The sequence below is a fragment of the Neophocaena asiaeorientalis genome, unplaced genomic scaffold (genome assembly GCF_003031525.2).
Source record: "Neophocaena asiaeorientalis asiaeorientalis breed wild unplaced genomic scaffold, Neophocaena_asiaeorientalis_V1.1 scaffold240, whole genome shotgun sequence".
NCBI classification, from domain to species: domain Eukaryota; kingdom Metazoa; phylum Chordata; class Mammalia; order Artiodactyla; family Phocoenidae; genus Neophocaena; species Neophocaena asiaeorientalis.
The window spans coordinates 6544749-6571834 of record NW_020185331.1 but is presented as its reverse complement, the minus strand read 5'-3'; the positions used below and the strand labels follow the sequence as shown (position 1 = coordinate 6571834).

Genomic DNA, 27086 nt, shown 5'->3' with positions numbered 1-27086 from the left:
AAAAAAAAAAAAGTCAAGCATGAGCTCCACAGTATGCAATGCTCCTGGATTAGAAAATGACATGCTGTGCCTCCCTCCATCCAAGCTGACCACGTGCCAAATGGTCAGCCCAGTATGTCTACTGAATCTTGCATGAATGATGAAAAGAGGTTGTTTTTAGCAGAAGTGACGTCACAGTTTGTGAAATGTTTGGTGAGAAAAATAATCCATTCCAAGGGGAAAAAAGGACATAAAAAGAGGTACATATACATATGTCGATGGAAATATTTTAAGCACCACCCAAAGGTGGGGTTTGGGCACTGAAAGACCAGTTACCAGTCCCAAGTTACCAGTAAAAAGAACCCTCTTGTGTGTGATGACTACAGATGGTCTGGAATGCTAGTAAGCCTGAAGGGTCAGAAGATCTGGAGGACTGCGAGTTTTAAAATATAATTAGGATTTTTAAAAATGCTACAAAATGTTCTCATGCAGGACAATCTAGTTTCAAATAGTCTCAATAAAAGACTGCTTCCCAAAGTAGAGTAAGAAATAACTTTATTTTTCATTTGCCAACCCCATGATTGAAAAGACATGTTGCTCCCAAATCGACAAGAGGCATTTTCTGAAACAAAATTCTTTCTGAAAATTTAGCTTGTGAAGTTATTACACGGCAAATCAGAGAAGGATTACAAAAAGCTACAGCCAACATTTAAAACTGGTATCACATTCTACCCCAAGCTTGGTAACAGAAGTTTTAAAGCTGTATCAAAACCATGTCAGCCACAGGATAGCAACAGTAGTGGCATTAACTGTTGTGCCTTCAACTTAAGAAAAGCATTTAAAATATCCCATTTCCTATAAAAGATCATTTCCCAGGAAAGAACTGATTTATTCAACCAGAAGCCTATTAGAACTGGAACTACAGAGCTCGCCGCCTCCGCCTCACAGCTCTACGTTTCCCTGTAATCAACAATATCTCTAGCTAATCATTTGACAGAATTTGGCTTCTCAGAAGAGTCTTTGTCATTTAAGCACAGTGTGGAATGGGGAAAAAAGTGTGTAGTTACAAGGGAACTAGGAGACTACAAAAGACAATCACTTCTGAAACTCACTGATGCTCAAGAAATCAGAGACCCTCCATCACAGTGGGTCTCATATGCCTGAGAGCTTTGTGCTTGAGGAAACACTACTTAGAGGTAGCTCTGGTTCTGGTTTATATTTAATTACAATTTGCTGTATCCTGTCACAGGAAAGTTTCAACATTTTCAGCAAGGTATAAGCACTCCAAATTTCCTCCTTACCCACCCTATAGCTTCCCCATAGAAAACGGTAAGAAAAAGCTTAACTGTGAGTCCATATAGCATAGCGGCTAATTCAGCAATTCACACCCGACTATGGACTGACAGGACTAGGAAAGGCAACCTGGTGCAACGAGCTCCATGAGCTAGACCTGCAGAAGCGTGGTGGCCTGGCGTGTCCACAGCACGCAGGGAGAGGAGGGGAGGCTGAGTAATTAGGGGGCACACATGGAGAATTTCTTCTATGCATTTCATAGCACATTCTGCCACAGCAACAAAACCACCAACTCAGGAATGCCTTTGACTGCACTCTGATTTCAAAGATGTCTGTGTCCCTCCCCAACCCCCCCCCACACTTCATGCAAGAGAGAAGGATTACACTTCTGTGCGTGAATACAGGGCCTACAGCAAGAAGTGGGCAGGGATGGGCACAAACAGCATGGTCTATACAACAAAATACCTTTTGAAAAGATTTATGTAACTTTAAGGATTAAAATGAAGGTTTTACCTCTACATGAATATCATTCTGTAGTCCTGCTCCTACATGCACATGGTCTGGTCACTTTTGAAAGAGAACTCGAGCGTGAACAAGGAATCCAAAGGGCAGTTTTACGGGAGATGCAAGAGGTGCTAACAAACTTACCAGCGTGTCAATCGTTCTACTCTGAGCCTCTTTATTCAATACTCTGTCAACTTGAAAGGAAGAAAAAGAACCAAATATTCAGACCAAATTAATTATGTGCCATAAACTATTCAGCACACAGGATATCCTTTAAACGATACTGAAAAAATGTCCACTGCCTGAAGTATTAATTTTTAAAAAGCCAATAAACTGAAAATTTCAAAGGAGAAAGTGGTATGAGAACCTTCTTCCTCTCTCCCTCTTCAAATAAATCATTAAATACACTGGGTAACATTATACTGTCATTTCTATCATAACAATATAAACAATTTCCATCATCACCCTGAACATTACTGTATAAAGATATATATTTTAAAAGGCTTTCAAAACATTCTTCAACCCAGCATTTGAGAATAAAGCATTAAAAGAGTTTTGTATACAGTAACACATTCATGTGATAAGTGTATGAATTTACAACCATACATAATATATATATATGTATATATATTTATATAAAAAACAAACTTGGCCAGAAGTTAAGGCTACCTACAAAGTTGTCCAAGTAAGTTATGCTTGTCAAAACAATTACAAAATTAAAATCACATGCATTTTAAAATCATCTAAACCACTGAAAAAATAAGGTTCAGCATTCAAAGTTTTCAAATTAACTGCAAGAAAGTGCTACAGATATTTACATTTTCTTAACATGAATCAGTGTTCCCACAAAGTTTCATTTGCATTCTTCACGAGCCTCAAATGTAATATAACTAAAAACTGAAATTTCTACAATTTGGTACCTGGCACTCATGACAGAACAGGCGCACATGGCAGGCAGCAAGCTTCGTCTACAAATGTACTGTCTCACACCCCGAAATATGGTTTATAATACTGTTTCGACCTGACACGTGCTTGAAATTCTAACCCTCAAAAGGGACTAGAGTGAACATTTCATTAATAATTACACGTATCAGCACCCTCATGATAAAGGTTTCAGGCTTTTCCCACTCAAATCAAAGTAAATAATTTAAACATGGAACAAAACAAAACCAAAATATAAATGACTCGATCTCAAAACAACGAAAAGTCATTTCTGATATTTGCCTAAATATTTTAAATTCTTAAAAACTACTCTGAACAAATGCCTCTTTTAAGATTAATTTCATAAAAATATATTCATAAATATAACTCAGAGCCTGCCAGCCTCCCAACAGTTTTAAACAGAATTTGCTAAGATGGGAGAATTCATTTTACCAGCTCATGTATTATTTTCAGGAAATAAGCTGAGATAGCTATATCTGTATTTTTTTTAATTTGGTGAGTTTTACATTTCCAATTTGGACATCTAAAAGCTACCGTTTATTTTTTTCATCTTTCCAACTTTGTACAACATATACTTTAGGATGAAATTTTCTATCAATTGGTAATAGGAGCAAGATTTAAAAAACAATAATGCTTAATGCTAAGGGTGTTTTGTCCCTGTTGAATCAAAAAAGGAAATGCCATTTTAGACTCAACTGAAATTTAGTGTTTTAGGCACTATTTTAATAAAACTAGCACCCTTAATTATTAGCTCATGTCTAAACAGGTAAGTATTTTAGACAAATTATTGAAATAATTTTTCTCTTTTAAAAGAGTTTGATGCTAACATTTAAAGGTAACAGATTTATTTGCTGAATCAGTATCATATTTTGAGCAACTCATAGTTTTTTCATGAGAGCTGATTCACCAAAAAATTAATCCAACTCTCTACAGCAGTTTCAACTATAGATTTTAGGCATCATTGAGAAGTTAAGTCAGGAAAAAAGATATTTAGTAATACTTAAGTGACGTAACAGGGTTTTTAAAAATAACTTTAAACATTATCTCTCTACCAGTTTTTCAGGTAACAGTATCTAAACAACACAATTTTTAAGATTATATACAAAAATCACCTTAGGGAATTACTGCAAGATGCTACTTTGCCAGCATGGCCCAGCATCTGTCTTAGTGCCTTTCCCTTTATCTTTGCTGAACAAAACAAACAAAAAAACATCTAGAAGGTGAGGCAGGTGATTGTCTTCGTGAGCTCTCTGATACAGACTACGGCAGAAGATGAAGAGAACAGAATGACATACTTAAGAAGACAAACCCAACCACAGAATGCTTCCCATTGTTACGATCCAGTGGAATGCAAGCTAGGAATAGGATAGAATTTGGAAATCCGGCTCTGTGTTGATGGGTTAAGGCATTCAGACTCCCCGGTCATTTTAAAGAACACTTCCTGTTCCTGTAGTTTCCTAGCAAACTCCTCTTCCAGTGTCTTAAAAAGGAAGGGAAAAAGAAATTATGCACTGGTATTAAAAACAGAATTTACTCTGACAGCCCAGATAAAATTATTTGCCCCAAAGACTTTGTTATCCTAAGGAAGAAGAGACTGCTCAACAGCTAGGACCATAGGCTGTACAGCCAGCCCTGGGTTCAAGTCCTGACTCAGCCACATGAATGGATAACTTGGGGGTAATTACTTAACTTCTCTATATTATAGAATCATTTCATTCTTCTGCTATGAAACAGCGATAATACCATCTACTTCTACTGGGTTGCTATGAGAGGATTAAATGTGATAATGTACTTAACACACACTAGGTACTCAACAGATGGCACCTATAATTAACTATTGATATTAACTGTCTCTTCCACATGGAACTTACCATTTTCTATTTTTTTATTTTGATTACTGATGTGCATGTCTTTTCTTTCACATTGAACTATACACTGTTTGAAGGTAACACCTAAACCAGATTCATCTTTACAACCCCACAATATGGAACAAATATAATAAGTGCTTGATAAATATGTGAGGTATCAATTACTTTGTGGACAAGTGACTCAGGAGAAGTACTGCTGTAAAAATACAAAGTACAGGAAAAGATGGAAGTATAGGAAGGTTTCTCAGAGGAGGAAAACCATGAGCTTAGTTTCAAAGGAAAGATAAGAATTTGATAGACAGGATGGGGAAGACACGCCAGACAAGGTGAGCTGAAACAATGCACAGAGGCAGGAAACTGTGGAGTTGCTGTGAGTAACGGTGATTATACCCAGTACCGGAACATGAACTGGGAACAAAGTGGCTAGTGGGAGACAAAGCTAGAAGGGCTGATATGGGCAAAGTGTGGCACTATGAAGGCTTCAAAGTCAAAGTGAGGCGTTTATATTCTACTCTGTTGGAACTGAGGATTTATCAACACCACTATGACAGTAACAGAGATGCTCTTGAGGATAAACACTCTGGTGATGGCAGGCAAGTAGGAGGAAAGGGAACAAGAGACCAGAAGGACCATTAGGACATTACTGAACAATTTTAAGCCACTAGTAGGAAGACAGTAAAGAGAAATATTATGAAATAAGAGTCAAAATTATTTGTCATCTGATTGAATGTGGGGTGTGATGGAAATGAAAGGTAATTCAGGTTTCTAGCCTAGATGTCAGTTAAGAGAACAGAAATGTTAGCAAGAACACCTGATGGTGGGTAGGACTGGAGAGAGGGGGAAAGATGAGATGGAGATGAAAGAAAAAAGATTTTGAGTTTAGTTTTATCACCACTGAGTTTACAATCTTTAGTCAACGTTCAACAACATTCAACAGGTATGTACTGATCATTTACAATGTGCAGCGAGCTTACATTCTGGTGGGAGAAGACACACAATAAAGAAATGTGTCTGGTGGTGATGAATATTATGAAGAAAAACAAAGAAAGGTTGAGGGGATAGAGAGTGTTCGAGGTAGGCATTGAAGCTATATTTTATATACAGTCATCAAAAAAAGAAACCTTTGATGAGATGACAATGGGACAGAATGAATGAGGAGGAATGGAACATCCATATGGAAAATGAGAGCTGAGAGCACGAACCTATAATAAAAACAATAAAATAATAACCATAACAACCATTCATTGGATCCTGACCACATCTCAAGTACTGGGACAAGTACTGTACACGCATCACTTCCGTTAACTGTCTTAACAACCCCAATTAGGGAGGTAGTAACATCCTCATTTTACAAATGAGGAAAGCTGGGCTCAGAAGTGTTAAGAGACAAAATTAATCAGTGTCAGCACTGAGATCTGAACCCAGACCTGTATGACTTTATAATTCATGTTCTATACAAGTTTTGGAATTGTCCTTAAACATGCAGCTGAAGCCATGACAATCTACAAGATCATCAAGATAAAGAGCAGAGGTAAGAGTGTAAAACTGGAAAATGTCTACATTTCCGGTGACTAGATGACAAAGAAAGAGCACAGAGAAAGAAGAGAGTATGTCACAAAAGTCAGGTGAGAAGAAAATTTTAAGAAGATTTTAAAGAAGAACAGGTAGATAATGCCACTGGTGACCACTGTCACCCAATTCAACTGGGGAGGAATTTGAGGCGAAAGCTAGACTGCAAAGGGTGAAAGGAGGAACTGGAGAAGGGACTTCTCACTTTCACCCCTCTGTGTACCCTTTGAATGCAGAAACACATGAATGAACTACCTATTCAAAAATGTAACAAAAAAACAAAATTCAAGTTAAAAAGCTACACTATTAGCACATGGTAGGTGCTAAATACATATTTCTTTGATTAAGCCATTGGGTGAATGGAAGAAAGGAATGGTTGAAATGTATAGCAGGCAGGAAGCCCAAGAGAAAATAAAGGTTTAAATTTGACAGTTGGCAAAGAGAGAGAATCATACAGTAATAGCAAAGACAGAGTTGAAATGGTTGACCAGTTAGACCAGGCTAGCAGGGAGTCAAGTGCAAACAAAGAAGATAGCTGGCTGGCTGGCGCGGTGTAGGGAGCCATCCCTATTTTAGTAAATTGTCAATTAACACAGCACACAAGGGCCGTGTAATCTGGCTCCAGTCGACCCATCCAGACAAAGCTGTCATCCCTTCCCTCTCTCCCTCCCTAATGCCTACACACAGGCACACACTCCCTCTAATGCTACAATGACAAGGAGCTACTTATGATTCCTGTACACATTGTCTTCACTCATTCTCTTTTCTGTACTTAAATTGCCCCCACTCCACTCCGATCTGTCTGTCCTCCTAGCAAGCTCTTACTCATCTAACAAGCCTCATTGGCTTACAAGGCGTCTCCTCTCTAACCCTTCCTGACTTCCCTGAGCAGACTTATGCACTCCTCCCCCTTTGCTGGCACACTGTGCTCCTCTGCTCTGTATCTTGTGCTTACCTCCTTCAGACAAATGCTGCTACTGATCTGCAACGGCTTGTCAACTAGATTCTGAACCTTTCGGGGACAGGGACTTTGACTAGTCATCTCTGCGTCTCCTGTCCCTGACACTGTTCCTGACACATATTAGGTAAAGAGCCAATAGCTGGGAGGATGGAGGGATGGATGAATGCAAGCATATTTTAATTAAAGCTTTTAAAATTACCTTTTTCCTAGGTCTCAATTTCTCTCTCCATTCCTTTAATTCTTGGCTGTGTTCCTCATCTAACTCCTTTAGTTTCTGAGTCTCATGCTCAACCAAGAGATGGCATTTTTCATTCTGAAAATAAAGTTTGGATTTAAAAAATTTCAGATCAAGTTAGCAATTTTTCACAAATACAATTTTCTTCCAAAATAATAAAGTATTCATTAAACATAAAGCTATTACTGAGGTTGAAATTCTCCTCTAACAACCAAAGGCCAAGAATTATGAAAAGAGTCATAACTTCATTTTTGCAAGTTTAGAGGCTAGATCTGTTATCCATATGAAAAGAACTTGAATAGAAAGAAGTAGTTTGATCCTGATTTTCCTTCTAAGGTTTACTCACAAAACTGACACTTCAGAGGGCAACTTGCAAGCATTTTATCCAATGGTACCAGAACATGGGGTTAGAAACTATTCCACTCTAGTAAATTAAGCAAATATGTAGCATATCCACAATGTATACACTACTCTGAAACTGTAAACATTTTAGAAATTATACTACGTTACAATACATTATATTATATTATATTAGAGAGCTGCATACTCTAGGTAAGGTTCAAAAACAGTCCTCTCTAAAGTAATGTTTAAATTCCTTAGGAAAAGAATTCTCATATACTTATCACCTTTTTCAAAAACCTTGAAGAAAATGAACTATTTCTCCTTAAATAAAAAGAAATTTTAAATTCAGAATGATAAAAAAAAATGCCTACATCATTTTTAAAACTTTGTTCATCTTCTTTGCAAAATACACTAAAAATTCTCAATAGTACTTTTGAAAGATGTAACTTCTTTTTTTTTAACCGGTACACGGGCCTCTCACTGTTGTGGCCTCTCCCGTTGCGCAGCACAGGCTCCGGACGCACAGGCTCAGCGGCCATGGCTCACGGGCCCAGCCGCTCCGCAGCATGTGGGATCTTCCCGGACCGGGGCACGAACCCGCGTCCCCTGCATCGGCGGGCGGACTCTCAACCACTGCGCCACCAGGGAAGCCCGAAAGATGCAACTTCTTATATCATAAATTAGCTTCATATTTATACTAATCACGGCTGTGTAAGTTCTAAACAAGTGCCTGTGATACTAAACTGATCTTCCTTTGGGTCTACAGAGGAAAGAAAACCTTTAAATCCCAGCATCTTCACAAGCAATGTGCAGCTTACTCTGAGTAGCTATTATTTCCTCAAAACCAGACACCTGTACTGTGCATCTAGTACCATCTTTGCATTCATGCTTCTGCAGCTAACCTGCAGCTGATGCAGTTCTCGGACATTGGCTTCACACTGCAACTGAAGATCCCGCATTTGATTTTCATGTTTTTGATGCTGAGCCATTCTCTCATTTTTCTGCCTCTTTTCTTCTTGAGAGGCAAACTATAAGTAAGAAAAACAAAAGATAAATATGGTTAACAAGTAATGTAATTCCTGCGTCTTCCAAAGGTGTAATCAAGGAATGTAACAAAGCTTAAAGTACAATAAACTAAAGCTTCAAGTAGTAATATGCTGGGACTCAAAGCTGGAGTCTACGTCATGGCTTTGGTGGAGTGTAGGGAGGTGGAGAGAGACTTCTGATTAAAACCTTGTTCCTCCTACCTGCTTAGGGACCTCAGTTAATTTGCGTGTGGGATCTGTGACTGTAGAAGTATAGTGAGACCACACGTTTGACTGAAAAGCTGGCCAAGTCATCTTATTCCCAGAGCTGGTCTTAGGACCAGCCTAGCCCTGGATCTGGTGTGGGGCGTGGAAGAGAGCAGCTCTCCGTGGCCAGCACCTGGGCGAGACTGAGTTGGTATGTGCCATATGTGTACAGAGCCACGGTGAACATCAGCGAGCCCAAGGTAGCTCCAAATGTTTACAGCACAATTATGTGGTACCCCTAAAGGCCACTCAAAACTTTTAAACTTAAAGAGAGTAATTTTCTTATTTACTTGTTTAATTTTTTCACGATCCTGATCCGGTGTTGCTGTTGGGTTAATTCTCAAACTCTTCTTAAACATGGCCATGCGAGTCTTGGCTTCACTGCGCTGAATCTTAGGCAGTCTTGCTCTTTCTTGAGTCTGTCTGTTTTTCAACTCCTCAATAAGTCGTTGATTGTAACGCTGCATTTGTTCTGTTTCCTAAGAAAGTTTCAGAGTCCAGTGATGTAGACATAATACTCTGTACCCACATGTATGCTCAAACATGTCATTTTGCTGTTGCTTCCCCAAATTACTCTCTCCCTTGTTGCATACCAACCAGCAAAATACTAGGCAAAAAATAATTTCTAAGAAAAATAAGCTATTAGTAATAGGAGATTCATATTGACTCTCGTATACTAAGTATAGGGAGTCCACATTTTTAAGATACCTGAACCATAAATGGAGCCAAAATAGCTAACTCTGAGAGACAAGATGAAGATTATAATGTATAAGAGGTCTTTAAGCATTGTAATTAGTTACCTTCCTTGGAATTTGTAGAAAAGAGTTTGCAATCGTGACCAACATACAACTAATGACTCCAAATTTCAAAGAAATTTTAGGATAAAAGAAAGGAAACCTGAACTTTATTCTGTAAAAAATATAAGTTTCAAAAATAAATAGCTCTGCACACTTTAAAATGAACAAAAAAGTGAACAAATTTTCCTTTCATTAACCTTCTCATGGCGCTTAAGTAGCTGATGTCTTTGCATAAAATACTGATCTTTAAGTTGCTGTTTGAGCAGCTGGTGTTTTTCTTGTAAGTGTCGTTCTTCAAGCTCCCAAATCGCGGCTTCTCTAGCTAGAAGAAGAAAGCAATTTCAAAATGTAACTTTGCTCTTTTTACTAATGTACTTTGGTCTTCATTTTAATATTTACATACAAGTGTTCTAATACACTAATTAATACACACGGACATTCTGAGCTATAAATGCAATATTACCAACATAAAGATAATATCCATTACCACTTTCCGTTCTGCTCTGATGTCCTGTAAACAGAGAATGCCCTACCCACAACACCAAAATTCCATTTAATCATCTTAATGAGAAAGAAAAAAAATATCAGGTATTTGTTAGGGGAAATAAGTGCTTAAAATTCCATTCTATCATGTAGCCAATTTAAGTATACCAACACTGTAAGGCATAATGAGTACATAAAATTATTCAGGTATATTTCTACCATCATCTGGACAAAAAAGATGTTTTAAGGATTATATGTTTATGTTCACTTCTATTGCAGTATTTCTTAATTTTATAAAGTACTTTCCTCTTATTTAAGTTGCTTCATCTTTCCCTCTACCACTCTAGCAAAAGAAAACATTCAAATAATTTCCAAGGTATATCTCCGCAATGTTTTGAGATATATATATATACATATGCTGCATAATTTCATGTACCTCTCATGAGCTGTTGTTTGTTATTCAGGCACTCTCTTTCAATATTGGCTAACTCTGCCTTCTGCTGTTGGATGATCTTTTTCAGAGAGCCATCTAATTCTTGTTGTTGCTTCTGAACAAACTCTTGTTCCTATTAGACATAGTTAACCATCAGTTAATAAGTATCTACTGAGCAAAACATCCATTTATCTATACCTCTGTATATTTTAGTGATTAACAAGATTTCTGAACCAAGTTTCTAAAGTCAACTGGATTTAAAAACCACCAAAATCATATAGTATAGACATAACATAAATGTATTAGTCACCCAATTCAAGCCCAGAAAGGAAGTACTAGAATACATAATATTCTAAACTATTAAGAATAACACATACAAAAGAAGTCCATAACCCACTCATAATTAAAATGCCCTACATCTTTGGGAAAAAAATAAATTTACAGTTTCTAAAACTGACTATTCATTTCACTAGAGTGTGGACAAAACAAGAATAAACAAGAAATGCCTTTCAGGAAGAGAGGCAATAAAGAGCAAACAAGAAAAACGTATCGGGATTTTAAACTCTCTATTTTTCTATTAATAAAGAGGAAGCCATACCATGGCTACACTAACAGTGAAAGACAGATTCTGTACCTTTAGCCTGTGCCTAAAAAGAACAATACTTTAAGGATTTAATGAGAAATAATGCATTGCTAGAGAAATGTGAACTAGAAACAGGAAAATGAATTAACATTTTATGACTCTACAAACAAAATTCCTTATAATCAGAGAATCCTACCAACATGTAAGGGATTCACTCATTCATTCAACAGTATTTACTGAGTACATACTATTTTTGCCCGAATGCCAAACTTATACTTTCAAAAAAAAAATCCTTCAATTACTGTGTAAGGAAAGGGAAGGTTGAAGTGACTTATGGTCATTATGCTAGGTTATACATTTGCAGAAGGAAAGGAAGCACACTCAAATTGAAGAAATGCAAATTTTGCCAGTAAACGTTTGGCTCTCCATCCCTCTCTTGGCTGTTACAGCAGTTTGTGATCAGCTCAAGGGTATTCTGATCAATTTGAGTATAGATTTAGAAATTTGGGGTTGAGCAGCACTTCACCTATAATCCCTCCTCTTGCACATCTACGAGACATAAAACCTCAAGATCCATTTTGGAACTATTTTTTAGGCCTTGGACAGAGTCTGACAGGATCTGGATCACTACCAGCCTGGTCTTCAGTGCACAAAGAGTGAGTCAGCAGTGCTCCTCAAGATGCTTGTCTTACTACTGTTTCTCTGGAGGTGAGAATCAGGTCTTACCATCCATGACATCCTGTTAGTTTGTTGTCACAAATGCTGCTGTCTCATCTACATCATGATTTGTATTTTAGCATAAATACAAATATACAGTTGCTACCGTATAAGACTAATAAACTGTCTCTATAAAATACAACTGCCAGTTGCAAGTGGAATCACATGTACTTTTGTATTTATTGAGCTATGGTCTTATGTACTGGGGACAGGAAATGTACTTATGTGTCGTTAAAAAAAATATCACGCAAGTTGTCAGTTCCGTAGATACAATAAATGCTGAGCAAATTTATACAAAAAAAATTTACAATTGCCGACTTGACTAGAGTCACCTACATCGCTTTATCACAGCAAAGAAAAAAATAAAAACTCAATGAATATTTAAATTCAACTATCTCGAATAAGGCTTTTGAGCTTTATTTAAAGAGATGCAAAAATCTCCATCCTATCTTATAAGCAGTTATAACAAAGTAAGTTGTCAAGCTTCTCTTTTCCTACAGTAAATATCATTTGTAATAAAAATTAAATTGATTCTCTAATTTCATTGTGAAATTTCTATGTGCAAACTTGTTTAATAAACAATATAACCTGCAGATATATCAAAAGTTTTCTTTTGTTCAACATTTTTACCACTAGTTTGCATAAAGAACTTTTAAAAAATATCTGTGTGGACAGAAATAATGGGTCCAAATTATCATAAATAAAAATATTACATTTATCAAAAAAAATCAAGTGTAAAAGATGGGGCAAATAAATATTTATATGAAACTAAAAAAGGTAAACACAGTGGACCCTTGAACAACACAGGTTTGAACTGTGTGGGTCCACTTAAACGTGGAGTTTTTCACTAAGTATGTACTGCAGTACTACGCATTCTATGGTTGGATGAATGTCCAGATGTGGAACCACAGATGCGGAGGGCCAACTGTAAAACTGTATGTGAATTTTAAATTGCGTGGAAGCTCAGCATCCCAATACCTGAGGTGTTCAAGGGTCAACTGTACAAGCCAGTGCCACTAAAAAAGTGAACGTGATTGCTTGTCGATGCAGTTTTTGGTCATATTATATTTATGTCTAAATTAAACAAGATAAGAGTTCAGGTCAAAGAAAACCTTTATTAAGCACTTAGTAAATGCTGGGGACTGTACTACTTACAGGGTTACTAAAATTAATAAAAGACAGTACTGCCTTCAAGGAGTTTCCACTCTATTGGTCCCAAATTGGTTTTATCTGTCAGCCCATATAAAGAGTAGTGGGTCCCTTCCCTTAGTAACATACTTTGAAAAGTTCAAAAGTAAACCACAGAGAACTCAAAGCAAGGAATAAGGGTCCAGAGATCAAGACTCAAAATGAGTGACAAGGAACTACAAAAGCATGCCCTGAAGCGGCCAGTATATGAGGAAAAAGGAGCTAAGACTGTTATATAGAAGCGGGCAGAACTAGCACTGTGCTGCTCCAGAAGATATAAAGATCAACAGGTCAAGGCAGGCAATGTATGGAAGCGTTTCCTAACCATCAGTTTGCAAAGACACCAGCTGCCTTACAGAGCTATGGACTTGAAGAATCAAGCAGAGTGTGGATGATTACACAGTCAAGAATACTGCACATTTGATTTTTTTTTTTATATTAAGGCCAAAAACTACCGAAAAGGTCCCTTACACATTAATATATTTTATTACCACAAAAGAAATGAAAATTTAATATCACTGAGCTTTCATTAAATTTCCTAACTTCAAAAGCCAAGTATAATACATTCACAGCGGAATCTGTAATTAGAAATTACTCTTAGGATCTAAAAGAAAAGTGATCTTACATTCCAAAAAGACTGCACAAATTACACTCATTTAAAAAAATAATAACAGATCAATTTGATCACTAAGAGTAACAATTTCAAAATGGACACAGAAATTGTAAAATGAGTGTTCTTTAAACGTACAAGTTTTAATTCTGCTAAGGAATCTTATCCTATTAGTCAGATAACTGTGAACGTTAAAAATACAGCTTTGGGTTCTAGAAAACTCTAAGAAAGGGTTATGATACGTGGCACTATTTGTACATCATCTGGTCATTTTAACTTAAAAGCTAAAAATGGTAATGATCAGAAAAGTGTTCGTAATTCATAATTTCTCCCTCTCGTCAAAAAATAATTAACATTTTGACTACTCTTTCAGAAAACTATAGCGTCCAATGGCTGACAATAATATAAATAAATAAATAAATAAATAAATAATTTCAGGAGGAGGGAAGGAGGGGTTGAAATCAAGCTGTATTCTATCTACTCCAGTTGTGTATATCAAACATCACAAACAAAACTTACAGTGTTAAATAAGCTAGTCATTTCCCTATAGAAACTGTGAGAAAGAATACAGCCTGGAACTCCAGACTTAATTTAAAACTGCAACATGGAGAATAGCAACCCACCATTCATTATGGACAATTTGAACAGTGAAAACTAAATGGAACTAAAATCACCACTTTTAACATGGCTTTTCTGACCATATCCATAATTAAAACATCTACATAAACATATATGCAATCAAAATGTCACTTCACACGAAGATAAAAATCTAACCACAGCATTCAATTTCTCACATGTGCAAAGTTCATAAAATACTATTGAGAAGATATTTCTTGAAAAAGGTGAAAATCTCAGATTAAAATTTGTGGTGGTGTAGACAGAAAAAAGAACACTGTAGTAGAAGTGTTCTAGTTCCAGCTCTACCACTAATCTCTTTTGTGACTTTAGGCAAATCACTTAGTCTTCTGTGCCTCGATTTCCTCATCTGTAAAACAGATACACTCCATCCCTATATTAGGGGTTGGCAACGGGAATCAAATGTGAACTCTTCAAAGAATACTGTACTATAAAGTTCATGTCAGGTTATTACTATTGTCATCTCTGACATTATCATCTATCAATCTTCTAGATTTACAACAAATGAAGCTAACAATGAAAAGGCACATGTGAGCCAAAGAAAAAGCAGGTAAAACAGAAGAAGGCACCCTCCTACAAGGCACGCGGGACTTACGTCCTGCATTTGGGCGTTGAAGACTGCACAAGATGACAACTGAAAAGACTGAATCATGACCTGAGCAACGCCCTGTGGATCAGAATACAACGCACTTCCCAGGTAAGAATAGAGCTGAATGACTTTTTGTAAATGGAAAGAATAATTATACAAACGCAGAGTTTCCTGAGGCCTGGAACAAGTCACTTAACAAAGGGGTCTCTTTCTCATCTGTAAAATGAAGGATTTGAACTAGATCAGTGGTTTCCAAACTCTAATTTGCTGCCATTGTTTTTAAACCAGTTGAACTCTCTTTTTAAAAAACACACCAAAACAATCTCAGTTTATAAAACAGATGTAAAGTGGTCCTGCTCTGGAAGCAGGGGCCCAGAGCCCTACTGTCCTTTTTTTTGTTTTTTTTGGGTTTTTTTTGCGGTACGTGGGCCTCTCACTGTTGTGGCCTCTCCCGTTGCGGAGCACAGGCTCCGGATGCGCAGGCTCAGCGGCCATGGCTCACGGGCCCAGCCGCTCCGCGGCATGTGGGATCTTCCTGGACCGGGGCACGAACCCGTGTCCCCTGCATCGGCAGGCAGACTCAACCACTGCGCCACCAGGGAAGCCCTATCCTCACTTTTTGAAGGATTCTCGAGATGCTTCTTCCAAACTCAAGAGCTCCTGAGAGTACAGTTTGAAAACCACTGGACTAGATGATCAAATACATTCTAGTTCCACGACCATATGGCTATTATTCATAAACTCTTTAAAAAGTTTAAAATATTAGACTCAAGTTATCATGTGTTAACACCTTCATCAAAAGTGGTAGCTAAATAGAAATACTTTTGAAATTTGTTAGATTACTAAATTCTTCATTAAATTTACAGATAGAAATTTACTACTGCTTTCAGCTTTAGTTGGAAAATACAGGCCAGCCCCTCAAATTATATGAAAAATCACCAACAAAGTTTTATCAAAGCATTCGATCACTTACCATTCAACACTAAATCCTCAATTTCAACTCTAGAGTCTGACATATTACCTTTTGGAATTAAAAACTTTACATTCCTTTACAAGGCAAAACCAAATTGTTATCTTCTGGTTTGAAATCCAAATTACCCCAAAACTGATGTGTGGCCAGCAAGGACTTCCTCTTCACCTATTAATAAGACACAGCCAACAACCACTGGGCCAAGCCAATAATTTAGATTAGGCACAGAAGGGGTAGCTTAAATACAAGAAGCAGTATGATGTGGTGGTTCAGTGTATGAAACATGGAGCCAAATTTGCCTAGATGAGAATTCTGGCTCTACCACTAACCAGATGCATGAACGTGGGAGAGTCATTCAACCTCCTGTGCTTTAGTTCCCTTACCTGTAGAATGGGGGTAATATGAGTAACTACCTCCTGTGTTGTGAGGTTAAATGAGTTCATATAGGTAAAGCATTTAGAACAGTATGTGCCATACAGTAAATGCTGTGTTTGCTATTATCACCTTAACTACAGGCATACCTTGGAGATGCTGTAGGTTCGGCTCTAGACCACCGCAATAAAGCAAGTCACATGAATTTTTCAGTTTCCCAAATATATAAGCTATGTTTACGCTACAGTCTATTAAAGTGTGCAACAGCATTATGTCTAAAAAACATACATACCTTAATTAAAAAGTAGTTTATTGCTAAAAAATGCTAACCATCACCTGAGCCTTCAGCAAGTCATAGTAGTAACATCAAAGATCACAGATCATCATAACATAATAATGAAAAAGTTTGAAATATTGTGAGTATTACCAAAATGTGACACAGAGGCACGAAGTGAGCAAAGCTGCTGGGAAAATGGTGCTGACAGACTTGCCCAATGCAGGGCTGCAGGAACCTTCAATTTGTAAAAAACACAATATTGCAAAAGCGCAATAAGTGAAGAGCACTAAAACGAGGTGTGCTTGTAGTAATTCCCATACCAGGCCAAGACAAAATTTTTCATTGGCTCACAGGAAGAAAAAAACAACTAAATTTATTCAAATGGGCTAGTTTTATTAAAATTTTAAATTCTGAGATCGTTTCCTTATTTTTCATGGTGTTAAAATCATCTCTCTCTCTTTTGAAATGATGGTGACAAATAAAGGGCAGTTTCAAATAACCTTCCTTGTCAAAAACAAAAAAAATTTTTAACGGCAACCCATTTGTCATGCCTCCCAAAGGGTTTTGTTGCTTCTATGTTTCTTTTCATGAATCTATAAAATTCAAAAGTCTGGGAACCACTTTTTAAATTACATAAAACCCACATTAAAAAGATAATTTAAAGCAACAAATAAATAATCCATGTCTCTTCTTCCTTTCATTAACATCTGTAACTACAAACTGAGCTCACTTCTCTCTTTGCCTCCCAGCTGAGTGCAAGCTTAATTAAAAGAAAAGTGATCCCAAGTATAAAAGACCTCATACTCATGTGAGATACTTCTAGAAAAATCTGTTGAAAATACCAATTTATCTATTTTGTAGAGAATTCACCCATCAATTGGCTCAGCCTCATCATAATCTAGAATCAGGTTTATATAGGTAAACCTGTCTATTTTTGCAACTGCTGGATTCTGAACCAAAAAGAAAAACAACATACTTAACATTTAAAATCTGGTTTTAAGTTGCTTATATTGTTGAGTTTAACAGTAATAAGTGTTTGATCTACCATTTAACATTACCATTTACCAGGCTTGCAGGATCTCAGTTCCCCCGACCAGGGAAGGAACCCAAGCCACAGCAGTGAAAGCCCGGAATCCTAACCACCAGGCCATAAGGGAACTCCCGAATTAATGGCCTTTTAAATATGCATTCCTTTTGTATGCATAAAGCTTATATACTCACCCTCTATATTCTTTTGCCCTAAAAATCTTCTATCAACCATTGACATTACCACTTAAATACAAGCTTCCATCATGATTAAAATAAGAATACAGTGGATTATACATTAACATACATGTTTATTTCATCTGGAGTCAGCTTTCCAAACATTTCACTTAATTTCACGTTAGCAACTTAAATGTCACCATTAGTGTGAATTTAGTACTACATAAAGAATGCCCTGGGAACCTTTGTATAAGGAGACGTCAACATCATATAAGTACCGAATTTACCCTTTCAACCATGGTTCACTGAGCTGTGAGAATATTGCTGCTTTCTGTTTTTAGTAGCATTAAGCTGCTGCTGTTACCTGAGCATGCTGGCTTTGTGCAAGCTCCTCTTTCCTGCGTTTCATGAGCTCTTTTCTCAGCTCTTTGGGTGCTTTCTCCACTTCATTTATAACCTACAGTGTATAAGCATGCAGGAGGTGGGGAAAAACACTTTCTCCACAGCAAGCATTTATGTGAGCAGACAAGCTACAAGTCAAGTCAAGTTGTTAAAAAGCTCCTTTCAACATGCATCAGCACAGGTGTTAGTTTGGTGAAAAAGAATGAAAGGATAGAACATGCTTAATCTCAGTGCAGAAAGGGACATTACACCATATAAGGAAAATTAGTTGCCTAATTATCCCTACGTATCTTTCTCTCTTTAGATCCAAAGACAATCAGTAAAGAATTACTTGCAATGCTAACGCTGAACTAAAGGTGATAAACTCAACTGACCTTGAAAGATCATAAAAATATAAACATATCTACTGACATTGTCTGAAATATTGGATATAAGGAAAACAAATGCCATTCATTTATAAATTGCAAAATTTCATAATTGGCTTGATAAAACCAATGAAATAATTCTAAATGAAATCCACTTAATGAGATCAAAAGAAAAACAAAAGGGACAGTAAGCATTAGAATACACAAAGGAGAGACAAATGGACACTAAGTTTTCTTTTTTCATAATAAACTATTTTATATATGGTGCAATAAAAATGAACACATCTAATGATTTTGGAATTAGATTAGAAAAACATTCTCCTTTGCTGATAATTTAAGCCAAAATCAATTGTCAGCTTCAAAATCAGTAATATAACCCCTCATAAAATAAGTTTATATGCTATGATTTATTATACCAAATAAAGTATATTATAAAATGAAGTGTATTTTAGAGCTCCTTCTTTCAATCATTTCAAAACCCTAGATATGTATTCCACCTAACAATAGATCTGTAATCCAACTACGAAAGACGATCACGTGTTTATAAGTAGAAGCACCAAAAGCAACCAGATTCCAAATCACCACACGCCATTGATGGTCTGTGAAAGAGACTGATTTTGATTTAACATAGTGTATTTAAAATTTCCCATCAGTAATCTCTCATGAAACCAAATCACCATGAAAAAGAAGAGACTCCCCAAATGCAAGAAGTTTAGCGGTAAGGAAAAAAATACAGAATAGAATTATTTAAAATATGCATATCACTATCTCAAACATGTTCTCTGGCTAAACCTCTCCTAGTCCAAAACAGTAACAATAACTAGAAACTTCTATATATCTATAATTAAACCATATACTTACCTACAAAATTTTAAAAATTTAACCTGATATTAAAAAATAACCTCTTAATAAAAACTACTCATGGTTTCAAGAAAATTAATATTTAGTTAATACAGTAAAGGAATACATCATGGTATATAGAGCGATTCTATATAAAATATAATAAACAGTAATAAAACAGTAATTTTTAGAAATGGTAGCCAAGTCAAAAGGCTATATACCATTTCATTTATCTTTACCTAAAGAAATCATAGAATGCACTGTATTTATTAACATTTGATTCTATCCTCTTTAAAGCAGATCCTCAAGTTCAGCAAAATGATGTTCCATTATCTGCATAATTTCATTGTTAAAATCAATGAATCTGAGTACTTGGGACATGCAACAAAAGTGAAAATGTATTCACTGGTTTGGTTGATATTAGTGTGTTCCAAAACTAATAAAACTGATCATAATATTGTCCTGGGGTCTTTCATATCATGAAAAGATAAATTCTCCTCTTACACTAAAGGAACAGAATAAATTATAAAATTATCTCTCAAAACTGCTAATATGTAAAAGCTCTCTTAGTGTTATTTTAATTGGGGAAGAAAAAGACACACTAATACAATATGTAAATCCCCTTTCTGAAACAATGACAATCCTTCATAGTAAATAATACCACAAATAGATTCTATGACAATATGGAACAGTTTCAGGAAAAATGAAAAAATTCATTATAATCAAATGACTTTACAGATATTTTCCACCTGTGATTCTTCAAAGTATCTCACAATTTGATAAAGATATTATTTCAAATTTCAGCTTACTCAGCTTTTGTTTTGACACAAAGTCCAAGAAAGGTAATCAAGCTAATCAAGAGAAAAAAAATTTTTAAGCATGAATTAAATATTACAAATAAATATTAAGATGAATTATTATTGCCACCTGCAAACAGAACATAGTATGCTTTCTTGAAAAAAAACATTACTATGTCAGGCCTTAAATGTTGCATTAATAAAGGAGGAGTGATAGGTTGAAAGGAAAATGGATTACACTCAATTTGAAGACTTGGTTCAAGGGTTAGCTGGACATTTAATAATAGTTTGTGAACTTGAACAGGCCATTAAAACCTCTCCTACTCCAGTTTTCTTGGCAGTAAAATGAGATAACATCTGACCTTACTACTACCCTACATAACTGCTGGGAAGACCAAAGAAAAAAAAGAATGAGTGCCATTTAACTACCAAGTATTATCTTAATTCCTTAGACAGTCTTAAGTGTACATTCAAAACAGTAGTTACACTTACCTCTTTCTTTCGGTTCTTTAACATATTCTGAAATTTGGACAACTCTTTCTCTTGTTCACCTTTAATGCGTTTGGCTTCATCTCGTAAGCGATTTGTGTGTTCTTGTTCTAGACGTTCAATAGTCTGTTTCTGCTGTTTTTCTAGATTCTCAATCTCTTGGTCATATTGTCGTTTCTTGCTCTGCAAAATGATGTAGCTCAAGATCATTTAACTTTAACATTAACGCTCATATCGTTATACTGAAGATGTTTACTAAGAGCACATAACTGGCATTTAAATTGAGTGACGTCATACGTATCCTTTGCAATACTGAACAAGTTCAAATGCACTCAAATATGTTTTAAAAATTTTTCTAAGAGATGTGCATTTCATTTTTTTCTAATATGGAAAACACTTTTTTCTATTGTACAAGTGTAGAATGTTCAAAAATTTTAGACAATCTAGAAGAATATCCAGTTGCTATGAAATACTAAAGTAAGAAAATTTTCAATATTTATCCTATAAAATTTTTGATAAATCAAAGGTCTCATTTGAAGTCTATTTTAAAAACGTACCATTACTTGTCATTTTCAAATTTACTCTTCCTCATTAAGATTCTTAAACATCATATTTCATTGATACAAACCTTTTAGAATTATAAATCTACTCTCTCAACAAAAGATTCCTGCTTATATAATACTTGAGTAACATTGCAATTTTAGACACAGGTATTTGTAAAGGGTGTTTCCTTTTTAAAAAAATTAAAAAGCAAAATATTTTGGAAAATATGGGGGGGAGAAACAGTTTTTATAAGGTTCTGAAAAAACAGAATATAAGTACTGTAAAAATACTCAAAGAGAACAAAAGTTCATAATTTTCTTAGGAATTCTAAGTTATGATCCAACATATGTAATCAGCAATGCCAACCTTCACACAAAACAATCCTTACCACTTAAAATTATAAAAATGTAAGTACTATAATCAACCATGAATCCTATAACATTTCAGATGATCTTTTTTCTAACCTACATTAAGCTGCATGTTCAACATAAGTTACTGAAATTTTATATCACATTAATAATTCCTTTTCCAACTTTGGACACAAAGTAAAAATTTAAAGACTCGGTGACAACTACCCTTTACAAGTCAGCACTAACTTCTCTAGCAGCTGTGAAAAGGGATGTGGAAGCTTAACTGTAGTAGCTAGAGAAGTAAGTGTATTTTGAAAAATTCCCCAGGAAGTTCTAATACTCAGCCAAGTTTGAAGACAACTGCTCTAGACTGGTTTAAATCTTGGATTCTAATTCTGAGAGGTCAAATTGTAACAATAAAAAGTTATACAGCAACAGGCACACCTAAGAACTTTGCAAACCATCTACTAGCTTCATGATTCCAGGTTTTCATGACAGATTTAATCAGAGAAAAATGAAAACACCTAACACACTGTAAGTCAGGCAAAAGGAGAAAAGAAGAGAAGAAAAAAGAAAGCATCTAAAACACCAAAGAGATAAAGGTGATAAATACATCACAAAGCCAGAGAAATCTAGTAATCAGAGAACAAGTTCTAAAACCTGCCAGTGGTGGTTTTTTTTTCTAAGCCTTAAATTTCTTTATTAACAAAAGGGTACAAAATTCCAAGACTTTACCACCATCTCCTGCTCAAAACGCCGGAAAATTTGCTCTCGCTGTTGTTGCAGTTTGCCATTGAGCTGCTGTTGGGCTCTTTGCTCTTCTTTTTGAAGAAATCTTAATTCCCGAAGTTCCTGACGTCTGATAAAATTTAATGGCAAGGACAGAGAAAGACAGCAAAAGTTACACCTTTGAAGTAATGCTTTAAAAGAAAAAAAAACTTTAAAAGTAACATTTATTTTCAAATGGAAAAGTAATACAAGAATCCAAAATTAGCCAAGACTTTACTCTTGTTTCTCTATTCTTCAGACTCTGCAGAGACTTGAGAAGTCACAAAACCAGTTTAAATCATGTTGTTTCTCTACTCACCTAAGAAACCTCAATTCTTCAGTTTTGGAATCACTATCTGTAACTATCTTTGATGTTGTTACACTCACTTCGACACCATCAACAATAAATTTGCGTGTTTTCTTCAATGTTTTCTTTTGTCTTCTTGTTTCCTGAGTGAGATTTTATTTTAGTTAGGCTTTATATGGGGAATACTAGAGAGAGAAAACATTTTCTTCTTAAAAAAAACAAGAAACTGAACAGCTATGAAGACTACACTATAAAGTATGAATAGAAAGCAGTAAGACTCAACTTTGAAGCCAATTATATCATCTCACACCTCATTTGACTTTCACATGATTTTACAGATAAAATCAAATTTTTTTCAAGTGAAATTACGCATTTTGATGATGTGCATGTAGAATTTTTATACCACATCATAATTAGGCACAAGTGGTAACAAGCAATTCACAAAAAAGAGTAATTAGTACAACTTTCACATGTTAACCATTCTTTCCTCTTTTTATCTTGTAGGTTCGCAGATACCTCTGCTTTTCTGTTTTAGAAACACTTACAAAGCAATTAAAAATGAATTCCTGGGGCTCATCCCTTAAAGAATCTAAATCAACAGGTCTGAGGGTGGCTGAGAATTTCATTTTGAAAGGCTCCCATATAACTTTTAAACACTGCCAGGACTGGGATTCAAAATCCATTTCATCAACAATAGTATCACCAGCCCTCTTCCATCTCAGGGCTGGAGATGGATGAGTGATTTTAGAGTTGCTAGAAAGACAGCACCTTTACCGTACTCCCAAAATACCAGATCTGCCTGTTAGCTATTGCCCAAAATTCTTTATCAAGACCAAACTCTTCATTCCTCAGTTGGTTATCCAAATGCTTTTTAAAAGCAAAGAGAAATAACAGAAGTGTAACACTGCTACAAATACTTCTTGGTAAACATGTAAGTATTCAGAACAGATAATTACTTAGTGTTGATAGGTGGAAAAGGTTAGAAAGCAGAGGGAGCAAAAGGGGAATGTGAAAATACTACATTCAAAATGCATTAGAATTTTTAAGTTAATCTTTGGCACTTACTAATCACCTTTCTTCAGCCTCTTACTGTTGTCCTCTCTAGGCTTCCAGTATTCTCACACTGCTCTCCCTAAGTCCTGGACTACGGCCACCCTATCCAGACTTCACCTAAAACCTAAAGTGGGCATGCTCCAAAAATAAATCTACCTCCCTGTAACCTCCAAATTTTCCATTTCTTCAGTTCCTACTAAAGTATCCACAGCTAATATCACCTTAATTCTCACAGAAGTGTCTACATTTTTTGGAAAGGCTAACTATTAAGTCAGTGAATGAACTTCAGATTAATGGAATTTCAGCAGGGAAACAACCTGAAAACTAAAGACCATCTAGGCAATACACGTAATAATTTGGGGCAGATACGCAGGCTGATCAGTCATGCCCTGGCGTCCTATCCCTAAGGTCAATTTTCTTCAGTTCTTTCTGCTTTTCTGCCACCTGTCAATCCACAGTCTCACCTGTATCAGAATTCCATGGGATCTTTTGCTATAAATACTGATTCTCTGGCCCCACTCCATACTTCTACACAGCCCCCCCTAGTAAGTCAGATTGGAGAATTATGCTTAACAGCTCCAAGTGTTCGAGGTTTAGCGTTTGGCTTTCTTCCCAGGATGATTCTCACGGCAGCAGTGATTGCTATGACTGAGGAGGTAAGAGTGGTCACCGCACGTGCCAGTGGTATCAAGGGCTGTTTATACCCTAAACATTCTTAAAAAGAGATCATTCTTTCAAGTCCTCAATTCTTTCATATACTGCTGATTCTTGCTACAATTATACCTAGGTATGTACAATAGGAAAACCCAAATTCCAGTAAGCAACTGTATTATACTATTTCTATCAAGTTGGCAAAAATAGATAGGTACTACCAAAAAATTTAAAGATTACATCCAGAATCTCTTTAGTTTTTTTTTTTAATTGATTGCCCTCATAGGCCTTAAGAATTTTATAGGGTTAATACTACACTGATTTAGTGTTGTTTTGTTTTCAAGATGTCAGTTTCACATAAACTCTCAACTGCCAAAATAACAAAGAAACACCCAAACAAGGACCCGTGTACACTTACTTGTAAAGATATTGATCCATTGTCTTTAGTTTTGCTTAGGAAGCTAGAGATGGATAAATTCAAGTCAATGCTGCTATTATCAGCAGTGGAACCAGTGCCTGAATCAGTATCATTTTCCTTTTGATTCTCAGATTCTGCTAACATGGTTTCAGTTTTTGATAAAGCACCTATTTCTCCTTTATTTTCTGCATCTTCAGGGTTGATATTAATACTGGGTATTACAACAGGCTGAGGTTCACTGGGCTGTGAAGTGGCAGGAACTTGAGGTTCTGCCTTAATTGGCACTTCGCACGGGATATCTTTCTGCTCTGTGTCCATCTGAGCAGTGGCTTCGTGAGCATCCCGAGTTTCACTTCCTAGAGCCTCTTGGTCACCATCAGTCACCGCACTTCTGACCTCCATTCCTTCAGTGCTACTTGATTCAGTAATCTCAACTTCATTTGTCCCGAGCTCCTCATTGGTCTCCACTCTGTTCTCTGAACTGCTGATTAACTGTTCCTCACCTTTACCTTCTACAGATTTTTCATCTATCTCATTAGTTTCAACTATTTCTTTAATAGAAACTTCTTCAGTACCACCAGCCTCAGGACCCTCTGTGGACTTGATCTCTAGTATCTGGCCTACTTCACCCACTTCTTTCCCATCGTTACTCTGAGCATCCTCAGCACTGTTTTCAGTTGCCTTCTGAGCAACGTCTTCTGCCTCATTTGTTCCTATCACTTTGCTTGTATCACTGATCATATCTTTTTCAGTTTTGTCATCTCTTCCCAATTCCTCGAGGGTGTCTTCCTTTGTAAACTCAACTTCACTTTCAATTGCCTGAATATCTGCCTCTTTTTCTCCAGTCTCTTGAGAAACTAAATCCATTGTCTGAATAGCAGTGTCTTCAATTTCTTCAGATTTTATAAACTCATTTTCAAATATCTGTTGCTTTTCTTGATCCCCTTCTTCCTCAGGTTTCAGATTCTGTTCAATATTTGTTTCTGAAGTTATCATTATGCTATTTTCTTTTCCTTCATTGACTGAATTAATGTCCACTGTTTCATGGTCTTCTGTGTCAGGTAGATTTTCAAGCTTGGGTCTCTTCTCCTCTCTCCCATTTTCCTCAATTACTGTTGCTCTATTATGAAGTTCAGCCATAGCTTCTAAATGAGTATCATTAACATGTTCATTAATGCCTACCACAGTATTTTCAGGTTCATCGGTGGTGGGTTTTTCAGTAAGAATTTTACTGTTAAATTTATCTTCGGAAGTATTACGTTCTGTTTTTTCTGAGACAGATTCCAAAATACAAGCATTTTGTGAAAGCTTATCTTCTTCAGAGCTCGCAATACTAAGGTCAGAGGAGGCACGCTTACTTGCAGGTATCGGCTAAAAAAGATTTTATACAGTTTTAGTGTTAAAACGTAATTTCAAGATGGTAACCAAAATAACGTTTCATATATAAAAATGATTTAATTCATATATATAATGATTTAATATCTTTATTCAGTAAAATTTGATGAAATTATAAAAATAACTTAAAGAATTGACAAATCTTCACATAATAAATATGACAAAAATGGGCAGCAAGGAACAAACAATAAATCTTCACCTCTAAAATTAAAGGTTTTTGTAATGCTACCCATCAATTAATTCTTAGACACAGCTGCAATCATACCTCAAAACTCAACTCTAAAAATGACCTAAATGAAATTTCCTTTCTAAATACTGACCAGAGAATTTTCTGTTTCCTCATCATCATCCTCCTCTTTGCCATCTTCAACTTCTTCTGTTACTTCAGCCTTTGCCTCTGCAATCAATTCTCGAATTGGTTTGTTGGAATCAACAGTCACAAAGGGATGCTGTTTGATCATTAAAAAGAGCATACTCAGTAACAACTGAAATGCTTGTGAAGTAAATTTCAAATATATAAAACACATTGTTATGTGGCAAAAATATAAACATATAAGTAGGAAAAATACAAACAACTTCAGATGATATTACATCTGGGAAAAGAAGGAGGGGGAGGGAACTGAGTAGGAGTAGGGGCTGCCTGCAACTGTATCTGTACCTTTTTTTAAGAATCTGAAAGAAATATGTCAAAAATGATAACATATTACATCTGGGTAGTAGGTATATATACTTTTCTGTATGTCTGAAAACTTCATAACCTAAAATCTAAATTAAAATTAAAGCAAGTTTCAAGAACATTACTAGTTTTAGAAAGTAACAATATGTTTACAATATGTTTAATTGTTAGAAAGTAACAATATGTATA

The 27086-nt window shown here is 35.9% G+C and overlaps 1 protein-coding gene across 2 annotated transcripts in view; it reads right to left on the bottom strand.

The window, feature by feature from the left end:
* Nucleotides 1-517: 517 nt before the first annotated feature.
* The window catches only part of SLK (STE20 like kinase), a 56409-nt gene continuing 29840 nt past the window's right edge, over nucleotides 518-27086 (bottom strand). The window contains exons 8-19 of one of the 2 annotated variants that reach the window (XM_024734885.1): nucleotides 26542-26670; nucleotides 24827-26197; nucleotides 22717-22847; nucleotides 22365-22488; nucleotides 20740-20919; nucleotides 18208-18300; nucleotides 10702-10831; nucleotides 9980-10104; nucleotides 9276-9464; nucleotides 8596-8721; nucleotides 7316-7429; nucleotides 518-4198 (exon numbers count right to left, since the gene is read on the bottom strand). In XM_024734885.1, coding sequence (XP_024590653.1) covers nucleotides 4052-4198; nucleotides 7316-7429; nucleotides 8596-8721; nucleotides 9276-9464; nucleotides 9980-10104; nucleotides 10702-10831; nucleotides 18208-18300; nucleotides 20740-20919; nucleotides 22365-22488; nucleotides 22717-22847; nucleotides 24827-26197; nucleotides 26542-26670 — 2859 coding nt within the window. In that variant the 3' untranslated portion in view covers nucleotides 518-4051. The remainder of the gene's footprint in view (nucleotides 4199-7315; nucleotides 7430-8595; nucleotides 8722-9275; nucleotides 9465-9979; nucleotides 10105-10701; nucleotides 10832-18207; nucleotides 18301-20739; nucleotides 20920-22364; nucleotides 22489-22716; nucleotides 22848-24826; nucleotides 26198-26541; nucleotides 26671-27086) is intronic. The other variant, XM_024734886.1, reaches the window with a different exon arrangement.